Consider the following 22,625-nt stretch of genomic DNA (forward strand, 5'->3'; position numbering starts at 1 on the left):
CTTCTGAATTTGCTACCCTGGTGCATTTCTTTTTACAACTGTACGCAAAGAAAACTGCACCAGCAACAGCAAGGTGGTTTTAAAAAAAAATAGGGGAAAAAATAGTGTAAAAATTAAATTATTTAAATTGGCCTTGGTCTTCCCAAAATCTGTCACCATCTCTTACGGTTGGAAGTGATTGTAATCTCAAAGTGATCCACACGTTCCCTGTAACGTCTCTTTCCCACCTCTGACAAATCCCCACAGCTGCAGACTTATACAAGAATATTTTTTTTAAAGACAACTCAGCCGAGAGTGATACTGGAAGTCAGGAGTGTACAAGGTGAAGAGAAAAGGTGAGAGTACCATCACCAATGGTGCTCCTATGCTGTGACACACACACTGTATATAAATGTTACATAGTTTCAGTATTAAGAAATCATATTATTTTACCAGGGGCCCCTGGTGGATCACAAAAAATACTGCAGGTGGGCTGCAGTAATAACAGGAATTCAGTCAGAAATTACTCACAAAAATGTAGTTACATATTCAATTCAATTCAATTCAATTAAAAAAAAAAGTATTGATCCCAAAGGTTGGCCCTGAAGGAAATTGGGTAATATAAATGTATTACATTTTTTTCTGAATGCTTAAACCCTAACTGTGATTCTTACAGCACAATTTCTAAAACTATTAATACTTATAGCAAAACCACTCACCTAGTTTGCAAAACTAAAAGCACAAACACTGCTTTACACTCAGTTTTTTCCATTTTGTAACATATACTTTGCAAACCTGTAGCTACAATCCACTGCACAGCACTCTTTTTGCAGAACTGTAAACACAACTCACTGCTTTACACTCAATTTCCAAATGATCAATGCACTCCTAGCAAAACTATACACATTTATGGCCATTATTTACACTATTTTGCCAACTGTCTGGCACACTGTCACATGTGAAAACTTTTTTAGATAATTAGTTCACTTTGCAATCAGCCTAAGTACTATAATACAGGTAAGCTGTGTGTGCGGAGTACAATGGAGGGAGCAGGAAGAGTGAGAAGTAGAGGAGACCGAGGAAGAGGACGTAGAGGTGAAGAAGTAGGACGAAGAGGACGACAAGGACAAGGAGGAACAAGAGGAGGACGAGGAGGGGGGAGAGGAAGGGTAAGAAGAGTAAGAAATAGAATTGCTGATGACATCAGAGCTACAATAGTGGACCATGTAATCAACTGTGGAATGACCCTGAGGGTAGCTGGCCAACGGGTCCAGCCTAACTCGAGCCGCTACACTGTAGCAAGCATCATAAGGACATTTTGAAATGAGAATCGGTTGTACAGTCACTTTGCACTAAGATTTGTAGCACTGCCATATGCCAATGAGAAACACAACAATACAATAGATGTAAAAATACTGAAATTGTTACTTTACAGAATTGCTAGACGACCAGATGCTGGGGCAGAGGAAGCATGTTCACTGCAGACCAAGAAACCCATATAGTCAATATGGCAATTGCAAATAATCCTATACTTGGAAATAAACACTTGTGTTTGTTTTGATGTGTGTAAATAAACACCAGTACTTGAAGTTTGGATCCCTCCATGTTTACAGACCTATGACAAAAGTATTAGCTCAAACGGACATAGCCTACCTTGTGCACAGAGAAAGCAAAAGCCAGATGTGTTTTTTATTCATACCATCAGTGTGTAGTTGGTGCATTGTGTGCTTATTAATATAATGGCTTGTGTTACAGTTTTTCTCGATTGCTAAAACACATTTCTTGAAACTACGCCTCATATCCTCACAACAGTAAACACAAATCCATAACATCTCACTCAATTTCCCAAACATCCTATTTCCAGGTCAAAATGAAGCTCTACACCCAAAACTATTCACTCCTGCTGAAAAACCAAACGTTGCCCTCAGACATCAAACACAAGCCCTCAAAAACACACACACTACAACAGAGTTTTGCACACTGGTACAATTAATTCAAAACAATAGTTCCAAAACAATTAGGTTGCTTATGGTTCTCCCCTTCAAAACCCTTGTCACATGATAAACACAAAAGACGCAACCAATGTATGTACAGTGGCACATTGTCATTCATGTACTATACAGTACAACACACACCAGAAACATTATCCCACCTCAGCATCTTGTCTTTGGTCTGGGTCAGGCCAGAGAATCTCATCCACATCACAGGCTATATTGGCCCCAGCCAGGCAGCGGGGGTAAAATCCCCTTGCATGCCTGATCCACCCCTGGCATGCATCTACTGATATGTCTAGGTAGGCCTCTTCCATGGCCTGAAGGAGGTGAACACGGACATAAGGTTCTCGGTCATACACTTTCCACCGCCATGCCGAAAATAACTCCTCTATCGGGTTTAGAAAGGGAGAGTATGCAGGCAGAAAGATATTAGAAAACCTTGGGTTATTGGTAAACCAGTCACGAACCAGAGCAGCGCGATGGAAGCTGACGTTATCCCACACAACAACGTAGTGAGGCTGCTCTGGCTGTGCTGGTTCCCTGTAGTCCAGCTGGAACATATGTTGTCTTAAACCATCAAGAAAAGCAAGGAGAAGCATAGTGTTATAGGGTCCTAGTACGGCATGGCGGTGGAGTACCCCTCGTTGGCTGATGGCTGCGCACATAGTGTAGTGACATTCCCCCCACGCTGACCAGGGACATTTACAATAGCCCGATGGCCAATTATGTTCCTCCCCCTTTTCCTTCTTTTGGTCAGGTTAAAACCTGCCTCATCCACAAAGATTATTTCATGGGGAACAGGCCGTCCTTCAATCTCAAAGATTCTCTGCAAAACACATAACACAGTAGAGTCAATCGGTACCCTGAACCACAGTTCAAGAGTGCTGAAATGGCAGCATAAACTGCCATGCTGTGATGGTACACAATACTTTATACAGTATCAAAACTCATACCTGAACATATTCCACACGTTGGTTTTTCACTCTGTCAGAGTTTCGTTCAAAAGGGACTCGGTATGCCTGTTTCATCCGGAATTGATTCTTTCGGAGGATGCGGTCAATTGTGGAGAGGCTGATGGCATTTATGCCTCGAAAAAGATGATCATCCTCAATCACTCTCCTTTGAATCTCTTGCAGGCGGATTACATTATTTGCAATTACCATGTTTACAAGTTCCCTCTCTTGCTCCTCCGACAAAAGCCTTAACCTGCCTCCACCAGGTGGTCGTCTCTGTGTCCTACAAAAATAGAAGCACTCATTACTGTAACTGTCACACATTCATTTTACAGGCAAATAATGGAAACATACTGAAACTCAAGACACATAAGTTCAGTAACTTAAACGTTACTGTACAAAGCAGTCTTACTGCAAGTACACCTACCTGTTTTCCTCCCTGAAGGTTCTGATGATGGAGGCAACAGTGAAGCGACTCAAATTTGGTTGTACTCGTTGCCCAGCCTCCCTCATAGTCATCCCATGGACAAGGACATGGTCAACTAAAGTGGCTCGAATTTCATCCGAGACTGACTGTCTTCTTGCCCTTGCTCTTCCCCTTCCTTGTCGCCGTCGTTCTCCACCTCCACCTCCTTCACCACCTCCACCTCCTCTTCCACCACGTCCTCCTCTTTCACCACGTCCTCTTCCTCCACCACGTCCTCCTCTTTCACCATGTCCTCTTCCTCCACCACGTCCTCCTCCTTCACCACGTCCTCTTCCTCCACCACGTCCTCCTCTTTCACCATGTCCTCTTCCTCCACCACGTCCTCCTCCTTCACCACGTCCTCCTCCTTCACCACGTCCTCTTTCTCCACCACGTCCTCTTCCTTTGCATCTCTTTGTTTCAAACCTGAATGAGCTGACTTTGGCCCTTTTATCTATCCATCGCAGGTTCTGATTGGTGTGTGCTAAATTTTGACTCCTAGTGTTTCCACCTGGTTAATTGTGTGCTAATTGAGCTCAAGCTATGCTGACTTAAGTTAACATTATTGCATGCTAGTGCTTTCTAAATGACTACATGGTGTAAGCACTGTAAAATGTAGGGATTTGTGTGTAGAGTTTTACAGTAACAGTTCACCAAATTTGAGTGATGTGTCAAAGCAGGGAATAGTGTTTATAGTTCAGGGAAATGGGTGAGCTTTTTGAACAATAGCGTTACGGTTTTGAAATTTTAGTTTAGAGGCCTGGTTATAGTGTTTAGGCAATCGAGAAAAACTGTAAGATAAGATGGGGCCTGATTATTTAAGACCTTGTATGTGAGGAGCAGGATTTTGAATTCAATTCTGGATTTACAGTTTTTTCTGAATGCTTAAACCCTAACTGTGATTCCTGTAGCACAATCTCTAAAACTATTCAGACTTATAGCAAAACCACTCACTGAGTTTGCAAAACTAAAAGCACAAAAACTGCTTTGCACTCAGTTTGCAATTTTGTAACACACACTTTGCACAACTGTAGGCACAATTCACTGCACAACACTCAATTACCAAATTTCCAACACACTCCTAGCAAAAGTATACACATGTATGGCTATCATTAACACTAACTTGCCAACTGTCTGGCACACTTTCACATGTGAAAACTTTTTTAGATAATCAGTTCACTTTGCAATCAGCCTAAGCACTATAATACAGGTAAGCTGTGTGTGCGGAGTACAATGGAGGGAGCAGAAAGAGTGAGAAGTAGAGGAGGCCGAGGAAGAGAACGTGGAGGTGAAGAAGTAGGATGAAGAGGACGACAAGGACAAGGAGGAGCAAGAGGAGGACGAGGAGGGGGGAGAGGAAGGGTAGGAAGAGTAAGAAATAGAATTGCTGATGACATCAGAGCTACAATAGTGGACCATGTAATCAACCGTGGAATGACCCTGAGGGTAGCTGGCCAACGGGTCCAGCCTAACTCGAGCCGCTACACTGTAGCAAGCATCATAAGGACATCTTGAAATGAGAATCGGTTGTACAGTCACTTCGCACAAAGATTTGTAGCACTGCCATATGCCAATGAGAAACACACCAATACCATTGATGTAAAAATACTGAAATTGTTACTTTACAGAATTGCTAGATGACCAGATGCTGGGGGCAGAGGAAGCATGTTCACTGCAGACCAAGTAACCCATATAGTCATTATGGCGATTGCAAATAATCCTATACTTGGAAATAAACACTTGTGTTTGTTTTGATGTGTTTGAATAAACACCAGTACTTGAAGTTTGGATCCCTCTATGCTTATGGATCTATGACAGAAGTATGAGCTCAAACTGACATAGCCTACCTTGTGCACAGAGAAAGCAAAAGCCAGATGTGTTTTGTATTCATACCATCAGTGTGCTTAGTAGATGATGGCTTGTGTGTACTGTTTGATACGGAAACACCATTTTTACGAAGGTGGGAAGAGTTAATCTAGCTGTGTTCGCTTTTGCAAGAGAACTACAATGTTTTGATTATTGGGTGACAGGTTTTCTTATTTGTGTGAAGAGTTTTGCAAAATTAGCCAATAGTTACAAAAAATGTGCTTAAGCAATCAGAAAAAACTGTAACAGGAAGCCAATGAAGGGAAGCCAAAACAGGAGAAATATGCTCTCTCTTTCTAGTCCCTGTCAGGACTCTTGTTGCAGCATTTTGGATTAGCTGAAGGCTTTTCAGTGAGTTTTTTGGACATCCTGATAATAATGAATTACAGTAGTCCACGTGAAAGACCAATATAAATTGGTGTACACGTGAGAAGAGGAACGAAAATCATACATGATTCAAAACATTTTTTACAAATAAATAACTGCAAAGTGGGGTGTGCATACTTATTCAGCCCCCTGAGTCAATACTTTGTAGAACCACCTTTTGCTGCAATTACAGCTGCCAGTCTTTTAGGGTATGTCTCTACCAGCTTTGCACATCTAGAGACTGAAATCCTTGCCCATTCTTCTTTACAAAACAGCTCCAGCTCAGTCAGATTAGATGGACAGCGTTTGTGAACAGCAGTTTTCAGATCTTGCCACAGATTCTCAATTGTTTCATTCGGATTCTATGAAACCAACTAACCTGGCAAGTACACGACCTAATACAGAAATGCTCGTCCTTGTCGTCCTCTTCATCCTACTTCTTCACCTCCACGTCCTCCTCAGTCTCCTCTACTTCTCACTCTTCCTGCTCCCTCCATTGTACTCCACAGACAGAGCTTGCCTGTATTATAGGGCTTAGGCTGATTGCAAAGTGAACTAATTATCTAAAAAAGTTTTCACATGTGACAGTGTGCCAGACAGTTGGCAAAATAGTGTAAATAATGGCCGTAAATGTGTATAGTTTTGCTAGGAGTGCATTGATCATTTGGGAATTGAGTGTAAAGCAGTGAGTTGTGTTTACAGTTCTGCAAAAAGAGTGCTGTGCAGTGGATTGTAGCTACAGGTTTGCAAAGTGTGTGTTACAAAATGGAAAAAACTGAGTGCAAAGCAGTGTTTGTGCTTTTAGCTTTGCAAACTAGGTGAGTGGTTTTGCTATAAGTATTAATAGTTTTAGAAATTGTGCTGTAAGAATCACAGTTAGGGTTTAAGCATTCAGTGAAGTTCCAGCCAAAGTTTTGCAGGAGAGTGACAATTTGACAGGCGACGTGTGGATGCGTAGTGTCACGGAGTATGGCTACACATAGTGCACACAAGGGCGTGCAGTGCGCAACTGTGCTTTGGGACCAAAAGGAGGTATTGTTGGTTGACTTTCTGACTGTTGGGGCCACAATAAATGCTGACAGGTACTGTGAAACACTGTAAGAACTCTAAAGGGCACTTTAGAATCAGAGAAGAGGAATGCTGAGCAAGGGCGTAAGCATTCTCCACAACACAGCGCGTCTACACGTCGCCCGTGCCAAACACAGAACTCAATACAGGGGTGAAACCAACTAACCTGGCACACCTGAAAAAAGCATTTCATTCCACTTCAAGTGCAATGGACAAATAAAAAGTATAAGATGGGAGAACATAAAAGACCACCTTTACTTATTACACTGTTTTTTTCAGTGTACAGATAAATGTATTACAGAAATTAAAAACAGTTTAAAAGAAAAAAATTGAACTCTTTATCAGTGACATGACAAAATTAATATAAAGAGTGATTATGAAAAAACTTTAAATCCAAGTACAGTTTTTTTTTTAAATATGCCCACTTCAGTATGTTATTGGGAACATGCAGCAAGAGTGTGAATTTCATCCACAGTAGTCTTGAGTGAAGGTTTTTTGGGGGAGGATTTTTTAGCTTGTATTTGATAGAGACAGTATAGACAGACAGGAGAGGGTTTTTTTTGTTTTGTTTTTTTTTTTAAGGGAGAAGACATGCAACATGCAAGGGCCATGGATCGGACTCAAACCCAGGCCGCTACCTTGCAGCCATGCGGCACCTGGTGCCTGCTCACTCACTGAGCTAAACTAGTGCCCAGTAAAGTTCATGACCTGTTTAGTTCTGCAAAGTTTAAAAGATGAAGCTGAATTATTTAGGGCTGAATCCACTTCCATCTCATCTTCAGCACAGGTCCTGAAAGATGAAAAGGAAAACTTACAAATAGCTCAAGGTTTCTGAAAGGTGTGTGAAGAAATTAAATATAAATAAAATAATCCTGTAATCCAGTTTTATAACATTTGCCTACAATTAAGAAGAGTTATTTGTTAATTATTGGAAGGGTCTACAGTAAGTGTAGGCAGTGATTTGTAAATGCAGAGAGAAAGAGACAAAACAGCTAAATAATAAAAAATAATAATAATCACTGGGCACTTGAGTTTTCCTTCACGAGTTATTCTTTAATTTTTTCTAAGGTGTCCTCTGTGATGTGCTCGTCATGGTCCTGGTGACTGATAGCTACTGCAACTACCACAAAGGTAGTTTAAGGTAGTTTAGCAGCTGTTTGTGGTCTTTTTTGTCACTGCAATAACATCACAAGCACACGGGAGTCAGTCATGAAACTTTACATGAGTCACTGACACTGAAATAAAGACAAGTTTGAAAAATGTGTGTTTCAGCCTAGGAACTCAGCAAAGTAAGGGGTGTCAGAAACACTGCCCCAACAAGCATATACATTTGTCATCCTATACTCTTTTCCATTTGTAACACATTTGTAACTTACAAGGCAACTTTATCTGGTGCATTACTATATTTTGTTCCAAACTGAAATGACCTCTTCACAAAAATAAAGTGTTTGTTTATGTAGCTATTTATTTATTGGGGGGGGCAGTGCTTGGGCTACCTTTGTGCTTACATTTGATTCTCCTGTTACGCAATAATCCTGCTGGTACCTTTATACTTTGAATTGGCCTACAAGCTTCAGAGATTAATACAATGTTCTGTATTTTTTCTTTCTATATTGTCATAAATAAAAATAAATTAATCTTTGTGCCCCGCCCTCCTTCAGGCTAGCCATGATTTTAATCCCGCCCATACCCACCCACTCCCCCAACCCCCACTGGTACAAAAAAAAAGTTCTGGGAGGCCATCATTTCTGTCCCCACCTTTTACAGTTCAGGGTGCCTTCCATTGAGCTCTGGTCCAGGCTGTCAGAGTTGATGGCTCTCTTCTCTTGTGCTCTCTTGGAAACACCCGTGTTTGTGTTTAGGATGTCAAAGAAGGATGAGCCTGATGCATTGCCTCCAGTGAACAGAGTCTCATTGTGCACTTTAAAGGTATGGTCAGCAGAACCCAACTAAAAGTAAAGATATAATGATAGAAAACATATTAGAATGAAAAAGAAGTGTACGTGCTTATATCTGTGCTCATATTTCTGCTCAGTGCTTCAAACAGCAATACCAACCTGTGCCTCCAAGCTGGCCACCCTGTTTGCAAGCATCCTCTCATTGGTTTGGGCATTGCCCAACCTGAGCTGAAGTACCAGTTTTTCCATGATAATAGCCTGCATTTCCCACTCTTTGACCTGTAGAGAACATTTGAGTACATCCACCTCCTCTTTGCTGTTCTGGAGAAGTTGCTTCTGGCTGTTGGAATGACTCACAGCCTTCTCCATCTGTACCACATCAAATATTCACAAAGTGTAGCTAAATCCAGTGGAGTGGTTTGGTTTAAATTAGATTAAAACCAACAATGGTCTTAAAAAATTACATATTTTAAAATAGAATAACATTTCCAGCATGCAGTAGCTACCGAGCTGATTGGAGACCAAAACAGCCAATCAGAATTTTTGCACCCAAGTCTGTGATTCGTTGGTTTTGTGGCACATTTACAGTTTTTTTTTTAATTGGTTTGGTATTATTTTCATAACTAAAGTGTGCATTTTCAAATCTCTCAGTACAAAACTCACATTTGATCACATTTGTAACACAACTAGTCATTCTTTCAAATCTGATGTCATGATTTCATTGTATTTGCACATATTTTCAACTTAATCATTGTTTCAGAACACATGATCATTGGGATATATTTTGAGAACATTTGCTTTAATCACCCAAACAAAACAGTAAGAGCTTTTTTTCAACTTAGTACTTTTACCAATCATTTCATTCAGGAGCAAATAATACAAGGTAAGCATTTCAAATTGTCCTTGGTGATGAATGAGTGTAACTGAACTGTAAAACTTTACACAGCAAATATTACACTTATGTTCAGACATTAAAAAAATTATATACACACACACACACACACACAAAAGTCATTTACATAAGCAAAATTAACATTAACATTGGGCCATAAATTTTCATCAACATCACAGTGGATGTCTTCGTTGTTCAGGCACCGTGGGAAAAGTCCCCTGGCATGATGAATCCAGGCTTGACATTGCCCAGCAGTTATATCACCACAAGCTTCACACATGGCTTGAAGAAGGGAGACATGCTCATGGGGATGGCGATCATACACCTTCCACCTCCATGTAGAGAAGAATTCCTCAATTGGGTTGAGGAAAGGGGAATATGGTGGAAGATCATGGAAGGTCATGAAGCAAGGATGTGTTTGAAACCATTCCTGAACCAGCTGTGCATGGTGGAAGCTGACATTGTCCCACACAATAACATAGACGATGTCTTCTCCCTGACAGGCCTGCTCCAGTTCATGTAAAAAAAAAAAAAAAAAACTATCAGGTGTTCAGTGTTGTATGACCCTAGAACTGGTCTACAGCCACAACCACACCATCTTCAGATATAGCTGCACACATTGAGATGTTTCCCCCACGTTGTCCAGGGACTTGGATGGTAGCCCTTTGTCCAATAAGGTTACGTCCTCTGCGTCTAGTTTTTGCCAGATTGAAACCGGCCTCATCAACAAAAATATACTTGTGATGATTCACAGCAGCGTCCAGCTCCATCACCCTCTAAAATGATAATTTAGTTCGGGTTTTTTTTTTTACAACTAATAGTTGTCAGTGCTGTTACAGTAATTGCATGCCAGTTTAGTGTTGTACCTGAATATATTCTGAACGAAGTTGTTTCACCCGGACATTGTTCCTCTCAAAAGGAACCAAGTAAATTTGTTTCATGGAAACCTGGTGCTTCTTCAAAAGCCGGGCAATCGTTGGAAGGCTAATTGGTGGCACATTGGCAAAGGTGTCATTGCTGTTCTCAATAGCCTGTTTGATTTCAGACAGCCGTATGTCATTCCTTGCCCTGACCATTTCCACCACAGCCAACTCCTGCTGGTCAGTCAAAACACATGGGCGACCACCACCAGGTTGTCTCCTGTTAATTCTGAGGACAATCATATACTGTCAATATTGAAGTATTACAAATTACATTACTGTAAACTGACAATTACATGTTGTTCATCTATACAATAGAGTACTATATCTGAAGTGAAGTTGCTATAGCAGACATACCGGTTTTCTTGGCGAAAAGTTCTGATGATAGAGCTGACAGTTGACCTTTGTAAATTAGGCTGTACCAACCTGGCAGCCTCAGCCATGGTAAAGCCTCTGTTAACCACATGGTCAACAATGATGGCCCGGACTTCATTAGAGATGATGGTGCGTTGTCTTCTGCCTACATTTCTCTGAAGACCACCCCTCTGTTGAAGAGCACCACCACCTCTTTCTCTTTGTCTGTGCCCACCTCTCTGTCGAGGAGCGCCACCACCTCTTCGATGATAATTCATGTCATAATTCATGCATAAAAAAGGTTAAACCTTTCTTCGCTGAAAGTAATTTTCTCCTCAAAATGCATATTGGACTGTGTTTCAACTCGACATAATATTGTATTTGATGGTAACAACAATTAATGTTCATAAGGGAGGGGGGGTGCTTTGTTTTTGTTTTTTTAATCAAAATTATATATTGACTCTTTAGCATTACACCTTTTACAATTTGTCAAAGATATGAGCTTTATGTCAAAGACATTGTGTTCATACATACAACTAAATAGCTTTTGCATTAATCTCATGCAGTTAAATTAAAATGTATCATATTAACACATATACGTGATCAGAACAGTGTTCATTTCTTTGTAAATACTATGCTTTAAGAAAATTTTCTGACCTTTGGCTTTTTAAAAAAAATATTTTACTCATCACATTACTTAATTTTTTTTCATTAAATACTCTGACCTTATCCACCTTTGAAATTTCCATCCAAGCAGAGTCCACATTTCCAGCATTACTTTGGCATTGCTAACTTCCTGTAAGGAAGCTGAAACGGACAGATTCACATTCAGACAAAACAGATCCAAAGTGGAGAACAGATTTAGTTCATTTCATTGTATTTTGCACAACAGGAAAGTGTTTTTCAAGATGTCTGCCGTTTGGCAAGACTGGCTTGGACTACAAGTTCCATATGGCACTCGGTCGTTTCTATAGAAACGGGTTGTTGTCTCATTACTGGAAGCTGTGCCACCGTGACGTGTAGTAGCTGTATAATATACCTTACACTCTGGGTAAGTGAAATATCCACATAAATGATTAAAACTGATCAGTATGGTTAGAAATATCGTTTATGGCTCAAATGTGCTGCTTAGCATACTTAGCATGACTTGACAGATCATGACACGTTTATGGTGCTTTTACAGAGGCTTTCATTCATTATCTGCAGCAGTGAGTGTGTGTTATTCACTCATATCACAAACTTTTCGTTCGTGCTGTTTGTGTTTATGATCGTGCTGTGTTTAAAGACGTTCTTGTTAAACGCAGTACTTCACCGTAACATCATCTCCCCCTGCTGGCGGGTGACTATGTATGCAGCTCCAGTGGATTTATCTTTTAAAAACATCAGCAGTTTAACAGGTAATACTCTTTGCTATATCGCTCTTTATGTAGGATCTTAAGGGCTGCAAGAGGTCATTTACAATAAATAAATTATTAGTTCTCTCTGACTTAATGAACCTATTAGGATGCACTTATATAGTCCAAATCAAATGATAATCTTTTTGGGGTAATTCAAATCCATTTAAAATGTATAATTTAAAGTCACTCTGAAATATTGATGTTTTGAAAAGAAACTGAAGTAATAAAACAGGGTCATGGCGCTTTAAAATTTATACATAACTTACATTAGTTGGGGGGGAAAGCTGTTGTCGGAATTTTAAGTTAAAGAAGTAAATTGTCAGAAGATTCAACTGAATAACACAAAGAAATTACTTATTTTTCCACTTGTGTGACGATCAAAGCTCTAACAGTGGGTTTGGGTGGGCCTCAGAAGATTATCACATTTCAGACTGGACAATGGCAGCCTGAAGTTTGGAACAGTTGCTCTTTAGATTTCTAGTCTGTCCTTATCTCACTACAAGCACCCCCCCCCCCCCCCTCCCCAAGAGAAATGTTAAATATATTTGTGAGTATCGATTAAGATTTTTAAAATAATTTCTGACCATTTTTATGAGAATTTTATGTTACGTCAGAGGGATTCGTTAAGCCTCAAGTCCTTTATATTAATGAAAAAGATGGCAACACTAATACAGCAGCACACAAAGTCAAACACAATCACAGGCCCGTACTTTAGTAGCACTTAATATTCACTTAATATTCATAAAATAATGTTTTATTTTATTTGGGGTTTCAGACACATGGATAGAGGAGCCCAACAGCGGTCTGCGGCCTCTAAAGAAAAATTCAGAGATGAAATATCTCAGCTGTTCGCTCCGCCTCAACAACAACAACATCACTGAGCTTCATGACCTCCAGAAGACTGTTAGCCATTTCCTGGCTCAGCCGGCACATCTAACCTGGTTGGATCTTTCCTTCAACAAAATCACACACATAGACCACGTGAGTGTCGTTATCAGCAGCTGCTTGTCTTTCTTTTACATCTGAAGTACATCTGAAGCTGGTGTACACATGTGTGTTCCAGGTCTTGTGTGAGTTGCGTGAACTGCGTGTGTTGTACCTTCATGGAAACAGCATTTTTATTCTGTCAGAGGTGGACAGGCTGGGAGTGCTGCCACATCTGCACACCATCACTCTGCATGGAAATGTCATAGAAACCAACAAGGCATACAGGTGGAGATTTTCTCAACTGTATTTTACACTAAACACTCGTCACACATGTCCCAGGGAGCTTTAATGTGTTTTAAATGGGAGATATTTTATAGAAGCTGATGATAGTTTGCTGTTTACAGAACCAAGTCCAGACAATCAGAAGCTCAGACACCTCAGAGGTGTAGAATGAGGGATTGCTCTCATTCTGCAGATGTCTGTAAGTGTGACATGAGTGCACGGCAAGCATCTAAGTTCATAACATTGTAACAGGTGCTTAAATGCAGATAGGGTTCATATTACTTGTCCTAGTCTGCATAGCAACACCGGTTAAAAAAACACATACAGTGCAGTGACTGCAGGCTCATGTCCATCTGCAGACAGAGGCGCCTCTGTTTAAAACCGATTTCTAATGAGTGACAGCAGCTTCTTCATTCATTTAGAGCATGTTTGCAGTGCTGGTTACACAAGATAAAGTTTGGATGCGTTTGCAAAGACGAGGCCTTTTTAGTATTCAGTGTTATTTCTGTATAAATGTCTACAAAATGTGCCTGAGATATTTATTGGGCGTCTTTCTGTATGTAGGAATCGTGTGATTACCGTCCTGCCTCGGTTAAAGACAATGGACTTCAGTGCCATAACGCGACAGGAGCGAGTCTTGGCAAAGATCTGGCACCAGAGCAACAGCCGCTGCAGGAGCAGCAAGGTTAACCAGTGACTGCTGGCTCGTCTCCATCCATAAACTGATACTCTTTACCTATTTGTCAAGTGCACACTTTATTAAGCATGAAGCACACATAAAGGGATTAATCCAAATACTGAATAAAGAGGCGGACATTACTATTAAAAATCTAGCTGTATGATCTGGCATTGTATGGATGGCAAGCCAGTTCTTAAATACTAAGGGTATATGAGAAGGTGACTGAGAGCTGCAGAGAAAGCAGGAGGGTCACAGAGAGAAAAATAAAAAAGAAGAGGGAGAGGCTCTGGGAAACAATGACCCTTTGAGCATTAATATCAAGGGGTATGTCACAATCTCTCACCTTTTTCTCAAAAAAAAAAAAAAAGAGCTTATATGTGTTGCATTTTGTGTAGTAATCTCTTGTACTGAGCAGGTATGAGCTCAAAACAGGCCATAAAGTGACAAAATTCAGCCTACTTCTGCTTACTAGCACGGCCTATAACTCAGAACTAAGTTTAATAGTAATTTTGCATGGCTTTATTAAATATACTAAAGGCAGTATACAAAAAAAGCATAAAAAAAGAGACACCTGACTTTTCTTTAAATCAGTTAACTCAAGCGTGGCTGATTGATGAGGCCACTGATAATAACCGTTCTTCAGAATTAGTAGTGTTGTAGTACATTACTGTGTTCTTTATCCATAGATCACAAAATGTTGTCATTCACATCCAGATATCTGATCATTCATGTGGGTTTTGGAAATATTTTAATACTGTTTGCAACAAAGTTAAATTAAAGAAAGTGCTGTTGACCATCTCTGTAGCATCACTGAATAATTACATCTCACATAAGAGCACACTGGGGTCAGGACAGGAGCGATTTGTTAAAAGTCTTTAATGAATTAAACAAAACAAAAAACAAAACTAAAACTTTTTGGTACTAGCCTAAGACATTACAAACATATTTCAGGTAGTATTACACTTTTGAGTAACAAACATAAAGGGGGAAAAAATGCCAAGAACCCATTGCAAAAAGCTCAGATCAGTTGCGTGGTTTAAATAATCAAAGCCTAGCAGATTATCCCTTTTGTGTCTAGAGCGCTTCACCGTGCTCCCTGCCCACGCATACAGTCGTGCTCTCCTCCGAGGAGCAAATATATACTCGAGAAACAGAAATAAATAATCACAAAAAGGGATCAATTCGTTTTATTTGCTGCTATAGACTGATTGTTAACACCCTGCCCCCTGCTGCACTGCTATAACGGTTAGTTTCTGATTATGAACGAATCCAATCATATTGCAATCTGCAGGGGAAACCTCTTTGTTTAAAAGCTTAACAAATGCAGGCCTTAAAAGGGTTCTTGTGTTTCATAAAAACTTATCGCCACAAGATCTTAGCCAATTCTGACCAGTGAAGTCTCTACAAAAAGGAGGGACTTCATACAATCCATCATGTTTAGTTTTTATATTCAAGCAGAAAATTCTGTACAAAGGCATGAAGACACAATATCTGTCCCTACACACACTCGCACACACCCAACCACGCACTTTCATCTTTGAATATTACACTTGAACTTCTGGCCTGCTCGTTTATTTAATGCTAGATAAGCGCAGAGGACACAGCGCCACCTGTAAACTCCAGAATTGTGACCCAAGAAAAGCTGCATCCTCACCCACCAGCCAAGGAAAGGTTATTAAGGTTTGGCCTCGACTGGAATAACAGATTACTCCACCGTCACTGTCAAATGTCATTGAAATTCACTCTAACTAGGTTAGTGTGAGTTGTTTATGGTTGCCAGTATACTCCACTAAACGATAACATTTTAATTTTGGGAGAAAAAGCGTGTCATTCCTTTTTACTGGTGCTAATATTAACATTAACATTTTGTTGCTCAGGGATAAAGACTGAAGAATTTCTGGTGACATCAAGGATGTAAAACAGAGCTAAACATATATGAAGAGTTAAGATTAAATCATGTTTGGGGGTTTTGTTTTGCTTTTTATTCCCCTGGTAAATAACATATTCAACATGTGGTGCAGTGATTATTTGCGATATTCCACGCCACAGTGATCCCTTTTTTTCAGTGGAGACTTTATCAAATGCATTGTATTAACCAACAGCCAACAGCTTTGTGTCAAAAATCCAACAGCTTTATCCCAGGTGAGTCCAACATAGGTATCAGCAAGGTGACAAGCTAGCTCTGATTCTCAGAAAACAAAGAAACTAAAAACACCCGTGGAAAACTTTTTTTTTTTTTTAAGAGATCATCAAAAAGTTTGATTTCCACAGCTGGAGGCCTCGCTGATGTACATACGAGCTCAAACCCATCTTCCATTTGTCACTAAATTAATTACACTCGAGGACAGCCATGGGGTAAGACCCTACATTGTCTTCGTCTTTGAAGCAGTTTAAAGCAGAAAGCAGGAGGACCAAAATGTTTAATGACGGGTGGGGCTGGAGGTTGAGGATGCAGGAGTGACACGAAGAAAGTGGGACTGGAGCAACAATATGCAGGCCAGAGTTGCAGAATCAGGGAATGGCAAACTGGACCACCAAGTCTTCTTTAGCATCCACTTTGATTTGAGATATTGCACTGTAAGCATAGGCTGCTATCTTAGACACCTGCAAAGAAAAAAGAGAAGTCAAATTCTAACCGCTTAGCTGTCTTTAAAATGACATGACTGGGGATTCTGCACAGGAATCACACAGCCCCATTCAATCAGAGTATGTTACATATGGATGGATACCTGCTGAACATCTGAGTATGGCACCAGGTCACTCGCAAGTACTTGGTGGGGCTGGCTGGTGAGGGAGGGGAGAGCGAGGGCTTTGTTTTGAGGCAGACTGGTGCTCAATACAGTCATCTTTGTACTGAAGAGAGAAAAACATAAAGAAATCAGCTGTGCTGCTATTTAAGTTCTCTTAAACCAGTAGACTGTGCTTTGAGGAGCTAGTGTTTAACCTGCACCTTGTTTTAGTGTAAACGAGGCTGCTCTGTTTGGTAGAAATCAAACAACATGCTGAAGAGCCATCCAAAATTATTATGAGCCAGTAAACAAAACCCATCAAGCCATAAACCGTCTATTTGCACACCTGTATTGTCGAGCTCTGTCCATGTACTCATGCGGCTCCACCATGATGGCGTCTGCTGCTGAGACGTCGATGATGTTCCTGATGTACAGGGGGATAACGGTATGTTTATTACACAGACACTCTTGCGTTATTGTCAGTGGCATGGCTACATTTGCATTAAGGAGGGTCTTACTGTGCCGTCTTTGTCAGGATGGATGAAAGGAGGGCCTGTTCATTTGACAGCGCTGATGAGCTAGTTCCAGGGTTCCAGCCGGTCCCGCCATTTAGTGGTTTGCTGGGAGGGTTCGGGGAGATGAGCGGCTTTGTCTCTTCCTTAAACAAATCAAGAAATTTAACTTACTTCTTTTTCCTTCTAAATCAAAGCTAATTATGACAGTTGAGACCACTTTAAAGTTATCATTTATTTTGTTTTATTTTATTTATTTTACTTCATTATTTTGTGTGTGTGTGTGTGTGTGTGTGTGTGTGTGTGTTAATATAATTACATTATAGTAATGCAACAACGCACAAAGTATCACTTCTGCAACTTGTGGTGCTCTTACAAATACTCCAAAAGTAATTTCTTCAGTCTAAAACAAATATATGAGCACAACACAGGCAGGCAGAGAAAGATAGATCTTCATTCTGTCCCCATTGCTCCTTTAAACTGGAAAGATGCATGGAGGAAGAAATGACTTGTTTCTCTAAACTAAAAATAGCTGGGAATCTTTAGGGTCATATGACTACATGAAAGTAAAATCCCAAATGTCCCTCACCTTGCCGTTTGTCCTATCTAACACGTTAGCAACTTATTCTTTACTTTTCACCTCGCTTTAAAACCATTTATATAAGTAAATAACTTTTTTTTTTTTTTAAACCATCAAAACACATCTCTTTGCCTCTGGATCTGTTAAAGCTTTCTGAAGTCAGACTGTTTATCATCTTGGCTAACTTAACTGGCTTGTACTTCACAAAAGGCCTAGCCAAAGGCTAGCTTACAGTAGCAATCTGCTAGCCCCTAGAAAACGACCACTTGTTAACGTCGTCACGCATTACTCACGTGTACCGTCTGCGGGGAAATATGCCCAAAGGGATAATATACTATTAGGTACTCCACTTTTAAATTGCCCAGCTTTCACATATTGGGTTTAGCCTGCTAACAGCTAACTACCTGAGTTGTGTTCTCGTTCTCGCTGCTGTAACAGCAACCCATGGCAACGTCCGACGGCCGACACTACACAACCCCGGCGTCCCTTCTCTCCGTCAGAAACCAGTCGTGCTGTTCTTCTCTAGCAAACATAAAAGTTGTCTCCAGCGTGGTTGTATTATAACCTCATCTAAAGGTAAGGAGCTACTGTCAGAAGCAGCAGCAGCTTCTCGGGCGAGCTATCACATGACAGTAGCTCTAACGCAACAACACAAGAACCACTTCCGGTTTTTGAGAAGCGACGTCGGACCTCGTCACGTGAAGAGGAAGCTTTAAACGTGAACTGAATGAATGATAAATAAATAGATAATATCAATCCATCCATTCGCTTCCGCTTATCCTTTTCAGGGTCGCGAGGAAATGAATAATATATTAATACTAATATACGACATTTTTAGTATGTTGCTTTTTGATGGTTTCATTATGTATTTTTTGTTTACGTACTGTTTTTTGTAACGGTGAAGACGCAATGAAGGTAGATGAGTTTAAATACCTGGGGTTAACCATCCAAATCAATGGACAGTGCACAAAAGAGGTTAGGGTTAGAGTGGAGCCGGGGTGAAGTGGGTGAAGACGAGCGTCCTGTGAGATTTGTGCCAGATGGTAATGAGACCTGATTTTAAGTAGAGAGCTGGAGGTGGCAGAGCTGCAGATGATATGATTTTTAAAATTGAAAGTGAAACGGATTGGCAGGATTAGAAATGCGTATATCAGAAAGAAATCTCAGGTTTAACACTGGCTGAAATGCAGCCAAAAACCTTACAGAGTCGCCACCATATTTTATAAACAGTTTGTGTTGTACTTGTTTCCTGACCTGCTGTATACACATTACACAGAACAATCTTATGACGCAAAAGGTTCATCACTCCATCAGACCTGTTTCCACTCATTTTCAGTCCAGTTCATGTGTAATTTGGCATACCTCAAACTTTTCTTCCTGACTCCCTTTGTGAAGAACGTACGGCTTCTTGACAAACACCCTTCCTCTGACACCATTTCTGATGAGGCTTCAGTGAACAGTAGATGTATCTACTGTATCTCTCAGGCCCCGTGTCAGGTCTTTGCTGGATTTTTGTTTCACTATGATTTTCAGATACTGTTTCTCTGCTTTAATTTCTTTGGTTTCTTTTATCCTCAACTTGTGCAGTTTCCTTAAAGTTGTTAAGGACTTGCTGCACACCAAGTTTTAAGCTAATATCTCTTTTGGAATCACCGTCATTGCTGCAAAAATAATAATTTAAGCCCATCAAACTGTGTCTGTAGATTTAAGTTAATAAATGGGAACAAATTATTTGTTTTTGCAACCAGCTGGCAGTGATAAAATCTCTGTGATTCTTTGCTAAATTGCCTGTTAAGTGTAGACACAACATTAGTTCATCTCTTAAGCTAGGTGACTTTATGTTTGAATGTTTCCTACGTCAGTATTAAGTGGCTTACATTCCTCTGACAATGGTCAGGTACAAGGATTGTACTGAAAAATACCAGGTCTCTCTTGGAAATGAAAATTGAATCTCAGTGAGACTTTTACCTGGATAAATAAATGATTAAAAAAAAAAAAAAAAAAACAATGTAAAAAGCAAAAGAAGTGATTGAAAAAGCAGCATACAGTGGGGCAAAAAAGTATTTAGTCAGCCACCGATTGTGCAAGTTCCCCCACCTAAAATGATGACAGAGGTCAGTAATTTGCACCAGAGGTACACTTCAACTGTGAGAGACAGAATGTGAAAAAAAAAAAAAAAAAAAAAAAAAAAAAAAAAAAATCCATGAATCCACATGGTAGGATTTGTAAAGAATTTATCCGTAAATCAGGGTGGAAAATAAGTATTTGGTCAATAACAAAAATACAACTCAATACTTTGTAACATAGCCTTTGTTGGCAATAACAGAGGTCAAACGTTTACTATAGGTCTTTACCAGGTTTGCACACACAGTAGCTGGTATTTTGGCCCATTCCTCCATGCAGATCTTCTCGAGAGCAGTGATGTTTTGGGGCTGTCGCCGAGCAACACGGACTTTCAACTCCCGCCACAGATTTTCTATGGGGTTGAGGTCTGGAGACTGGCTAGGCCACTCCAGGACTTTCAAATGCTTCTTACGGAGCCACTCCTTTGTTGCCCGGGCGGTGTGTTTTGGATCATTGTCATGTTGGAAGACCCAGCCTCGTTTCATCTTCAAAGTTCTCACTGATGGAAGGAGGTTTTGGCTCAAAATCTCACGATACATGGCCCCATTCATTCTGTCCTTAACACGGATCAGTCGTCCTGTCCCCTTGGCAGAAAAACAGCCCCATAGCATGAGGTTTCCACCCCCATGCTTCACAGTAGGTATGGTGTTCTTGGGATGCAACTCAGTATTCTTCGTCCTCCAAACACGACGAGTTGAGTTTATACCAAAAAGTTCTACTTTGGTTTCATCTGACCACATGACATTCTCCCAATCCTCTGCTGTATCATCCATGTGCTCTCTGGCAAACTTCAGACGGGCCTGGACATGCACTGGCTTCAGCAGCGGAACACGTCTGGCACTGCGGGATTTGATTCCCTGCCGTTGTAGTGTGTTACTGATGGTGACCTTTGTTACTTTGGTCCCAGCTCTCTGCAGGTCATTCACCAGGTCCCCCCGTGTGGTTCTGGGATCTTTGCTCACCGTTCTCATGATCATTTTGACCCCACGGGATGAGATCTTGCGTGGAGCCCCAGATCGAGGGAGATTATCAGTGGTCTTGTATGTCTTCCATTTTCTGATGATTGCTCCCACAGTTGATTTTTTCACACCAAGCTGCTTGCCTATTGTAGATTCACTCTTCCCAGTCTGGTGCAGGTCTACAATACTTTTCCTGGTGTCCTTCGAAAGCTCTTTGGTCTTGGCCATGGCAGCGTTTGGAGTCTGACTGTTTGAGGCTGTGGACAGGTGTCTTTTATACAGATGATGAGTTCAAACAGGTGCTATTCATACAGGTAACGAGTGGGGGACAGAAAAGCTTCTTACAGAAGACGTTACAGGTCTGTGAGAGCCAGAGATTTTCCTTGTTTGAGGTGACCAAATACTTATTTTCCACCCTGATTTAAGAATAAATTCTTTACAAATCCTACCATGTGAATTCATGGATTTTTTTTTCACATTCTGTCTCTCACAGTTGAAGTGTACCTCTGGTGCAAATTACTGACCTCTGTCATCATTTTAAGTGGGGGAACTTGCACAATCGGTGGCTGACTAAATACTTTTTTGCCCCACTGTATGTACAAAGAAAAACTCTGGAAGATGTTCAGGAAGACTGAAGAACTTTTGTTCTAAAAGCCTACAAATAAACATAAAGAAGTTTGGCTCTTTGGAAACAGAGCATTAAAAATATGGGTTGGCTGAAGACTATTACCCAGTTCTGTATATGTGGACAGTAATTAGGAAGTTTACGTAACATATAGAACCAACAGGACACAATATAGGTGGGGTTCAATAAAGGGACTTCCCTGGGTCTAAGCAGGTTAAGTTGGATTTAATTATAGAGTATTACATTACTGATGAATCAGCTTACAAGTATCCCACTTTGTTGTTCTGTATTGCCCTGAAGAGTACTTTTTTAATGTCCATAACAATCTTTAGGCGAAGTAGCAAAGTGCTGTGCCTCTGTCATTAATTCTCTGCTCTGTATTGAGTGACTCTAACTTGTCTGAACACTGTATTTCTTTCTTTTTGCTTTGAAGTAAGATAGGAAATTAGGATAAACCAAACTACAAATATTTAAGCAAGTATGAACTGCTCCTGCATTTACAATAAGCTACTGTAGCAAAGTGTAAGATGATGGGGCAGGATAGGACATGTCATTGTACATGTGGCAGACTCGCTGGGAAAGATTAAAGGCTCGCTGATATATCCTCGGGTTGTGTACGATGACAGGGTACCAAACACATTCAGCTTCTCAAACGCACGATAGTTACATTTTATTTCCAGCAATTAATTTCATACTGCTGCACTGTCACTGTTACTTTATTTGTTTGTTTGTTACTTAGACATACATTTCCAATTTTTTATATTTTGTAAAGTATCAAATAAGAGCAATTAAAAAACATTAAAACACATAGCAGAATGGCATAAAAAGCAACAGTTTAAATTATAAACTGTGTATCTGGGATGATCAGGAAGAGTACAGGAGTCTGATGAGGAACTTTGTCACATTTAGTCACACAAACCACCTGCAACTCAACACCTCAAAGACCAAGGAAGTGGTTGTGGACTTCCAGCGGTCCAGAGCAGGTCCAGTGCCAGTTCAGATAGAGGGAGAGGAGGTGGTCAACACATACAAGTACCTCGCGCTTTTAACATCTG

General features: G+C 40.4%; 2 protein-coding genes across 2 annotated transcripts; one reads left to right on the forward strand and one right to left on the reverse strand.

The window, feature by feature from the left end:
- Nucleotides 1–11,676: 11,676 nt before the first annotated feature.
- Nucleotides 11,677–14,315, forward strand: lrrc51 (leucine rich repeat containing 51). Its single transcript, XM_085245327.1, has 5 exons — nt 11,677–11,807; nt 12,061–12,153; nt 12,929–13,134; nt 13,217–13,365; nt 13,927–14,315. Exons 2-5 carry the CDS (start codon nt 12,102–12,104, stop codon nt 14,057–14,059), a joined length of 540 nt encoding a protein of 179 aa, XP_085101453.1. The 5' UTR covers nt 11,677–11,807; nt 12,061–12,101; the 3' UTR covers nt 14,060–14,315.
- A 586-nt stretch (nt 14,316–14,901) lies between these two features.
- Nucleotides 14,902–18,534, reverse strand: lamtor1 (late endosomal/lysosomal adaptor, MAPK and MTOR activator 1). Its single transcript, XM_085245328.1, has 5 exons — nt 18,267–18,534; nt 17,289–17,428; nt 17,117–17,194; nt 16,771–16,894; nt 14,902–16,645 (listed from the first exon to the last, which is right to left on the reverse strand). Exons 1-5 carry the CDS (start codon nt 18,306–18,308, stop codon nt 16,553–16,555), a joined length of 477 nt encoding a protein of 158 aa, XP_085101454.1. The 5' UTR covers nt 18,309–18,534; the 3' UTR covers nt 14,902–16,552.
- Between the last annotated feature and the right edge of the window lie 4,091 nt (nt 18,535–22,625).

The sequence above is a fragment of the Mchenga conophoros genome, linkage group LG14, assembly GCF_057382185.1.
Source record: "Mchenga conophoros isolate Kocher_MC1m ecotype Shallow Benthic linkage group LG14, M_conophoros_male_GT1.1, whole genome shotgun sequence".
NCBI classification, from domain to species: Eukaryota; Metazoa; Chordata; class Actinopteri; order Cichliformes; family Cichlidae; genus Mchenga; species Mchenga conophoros.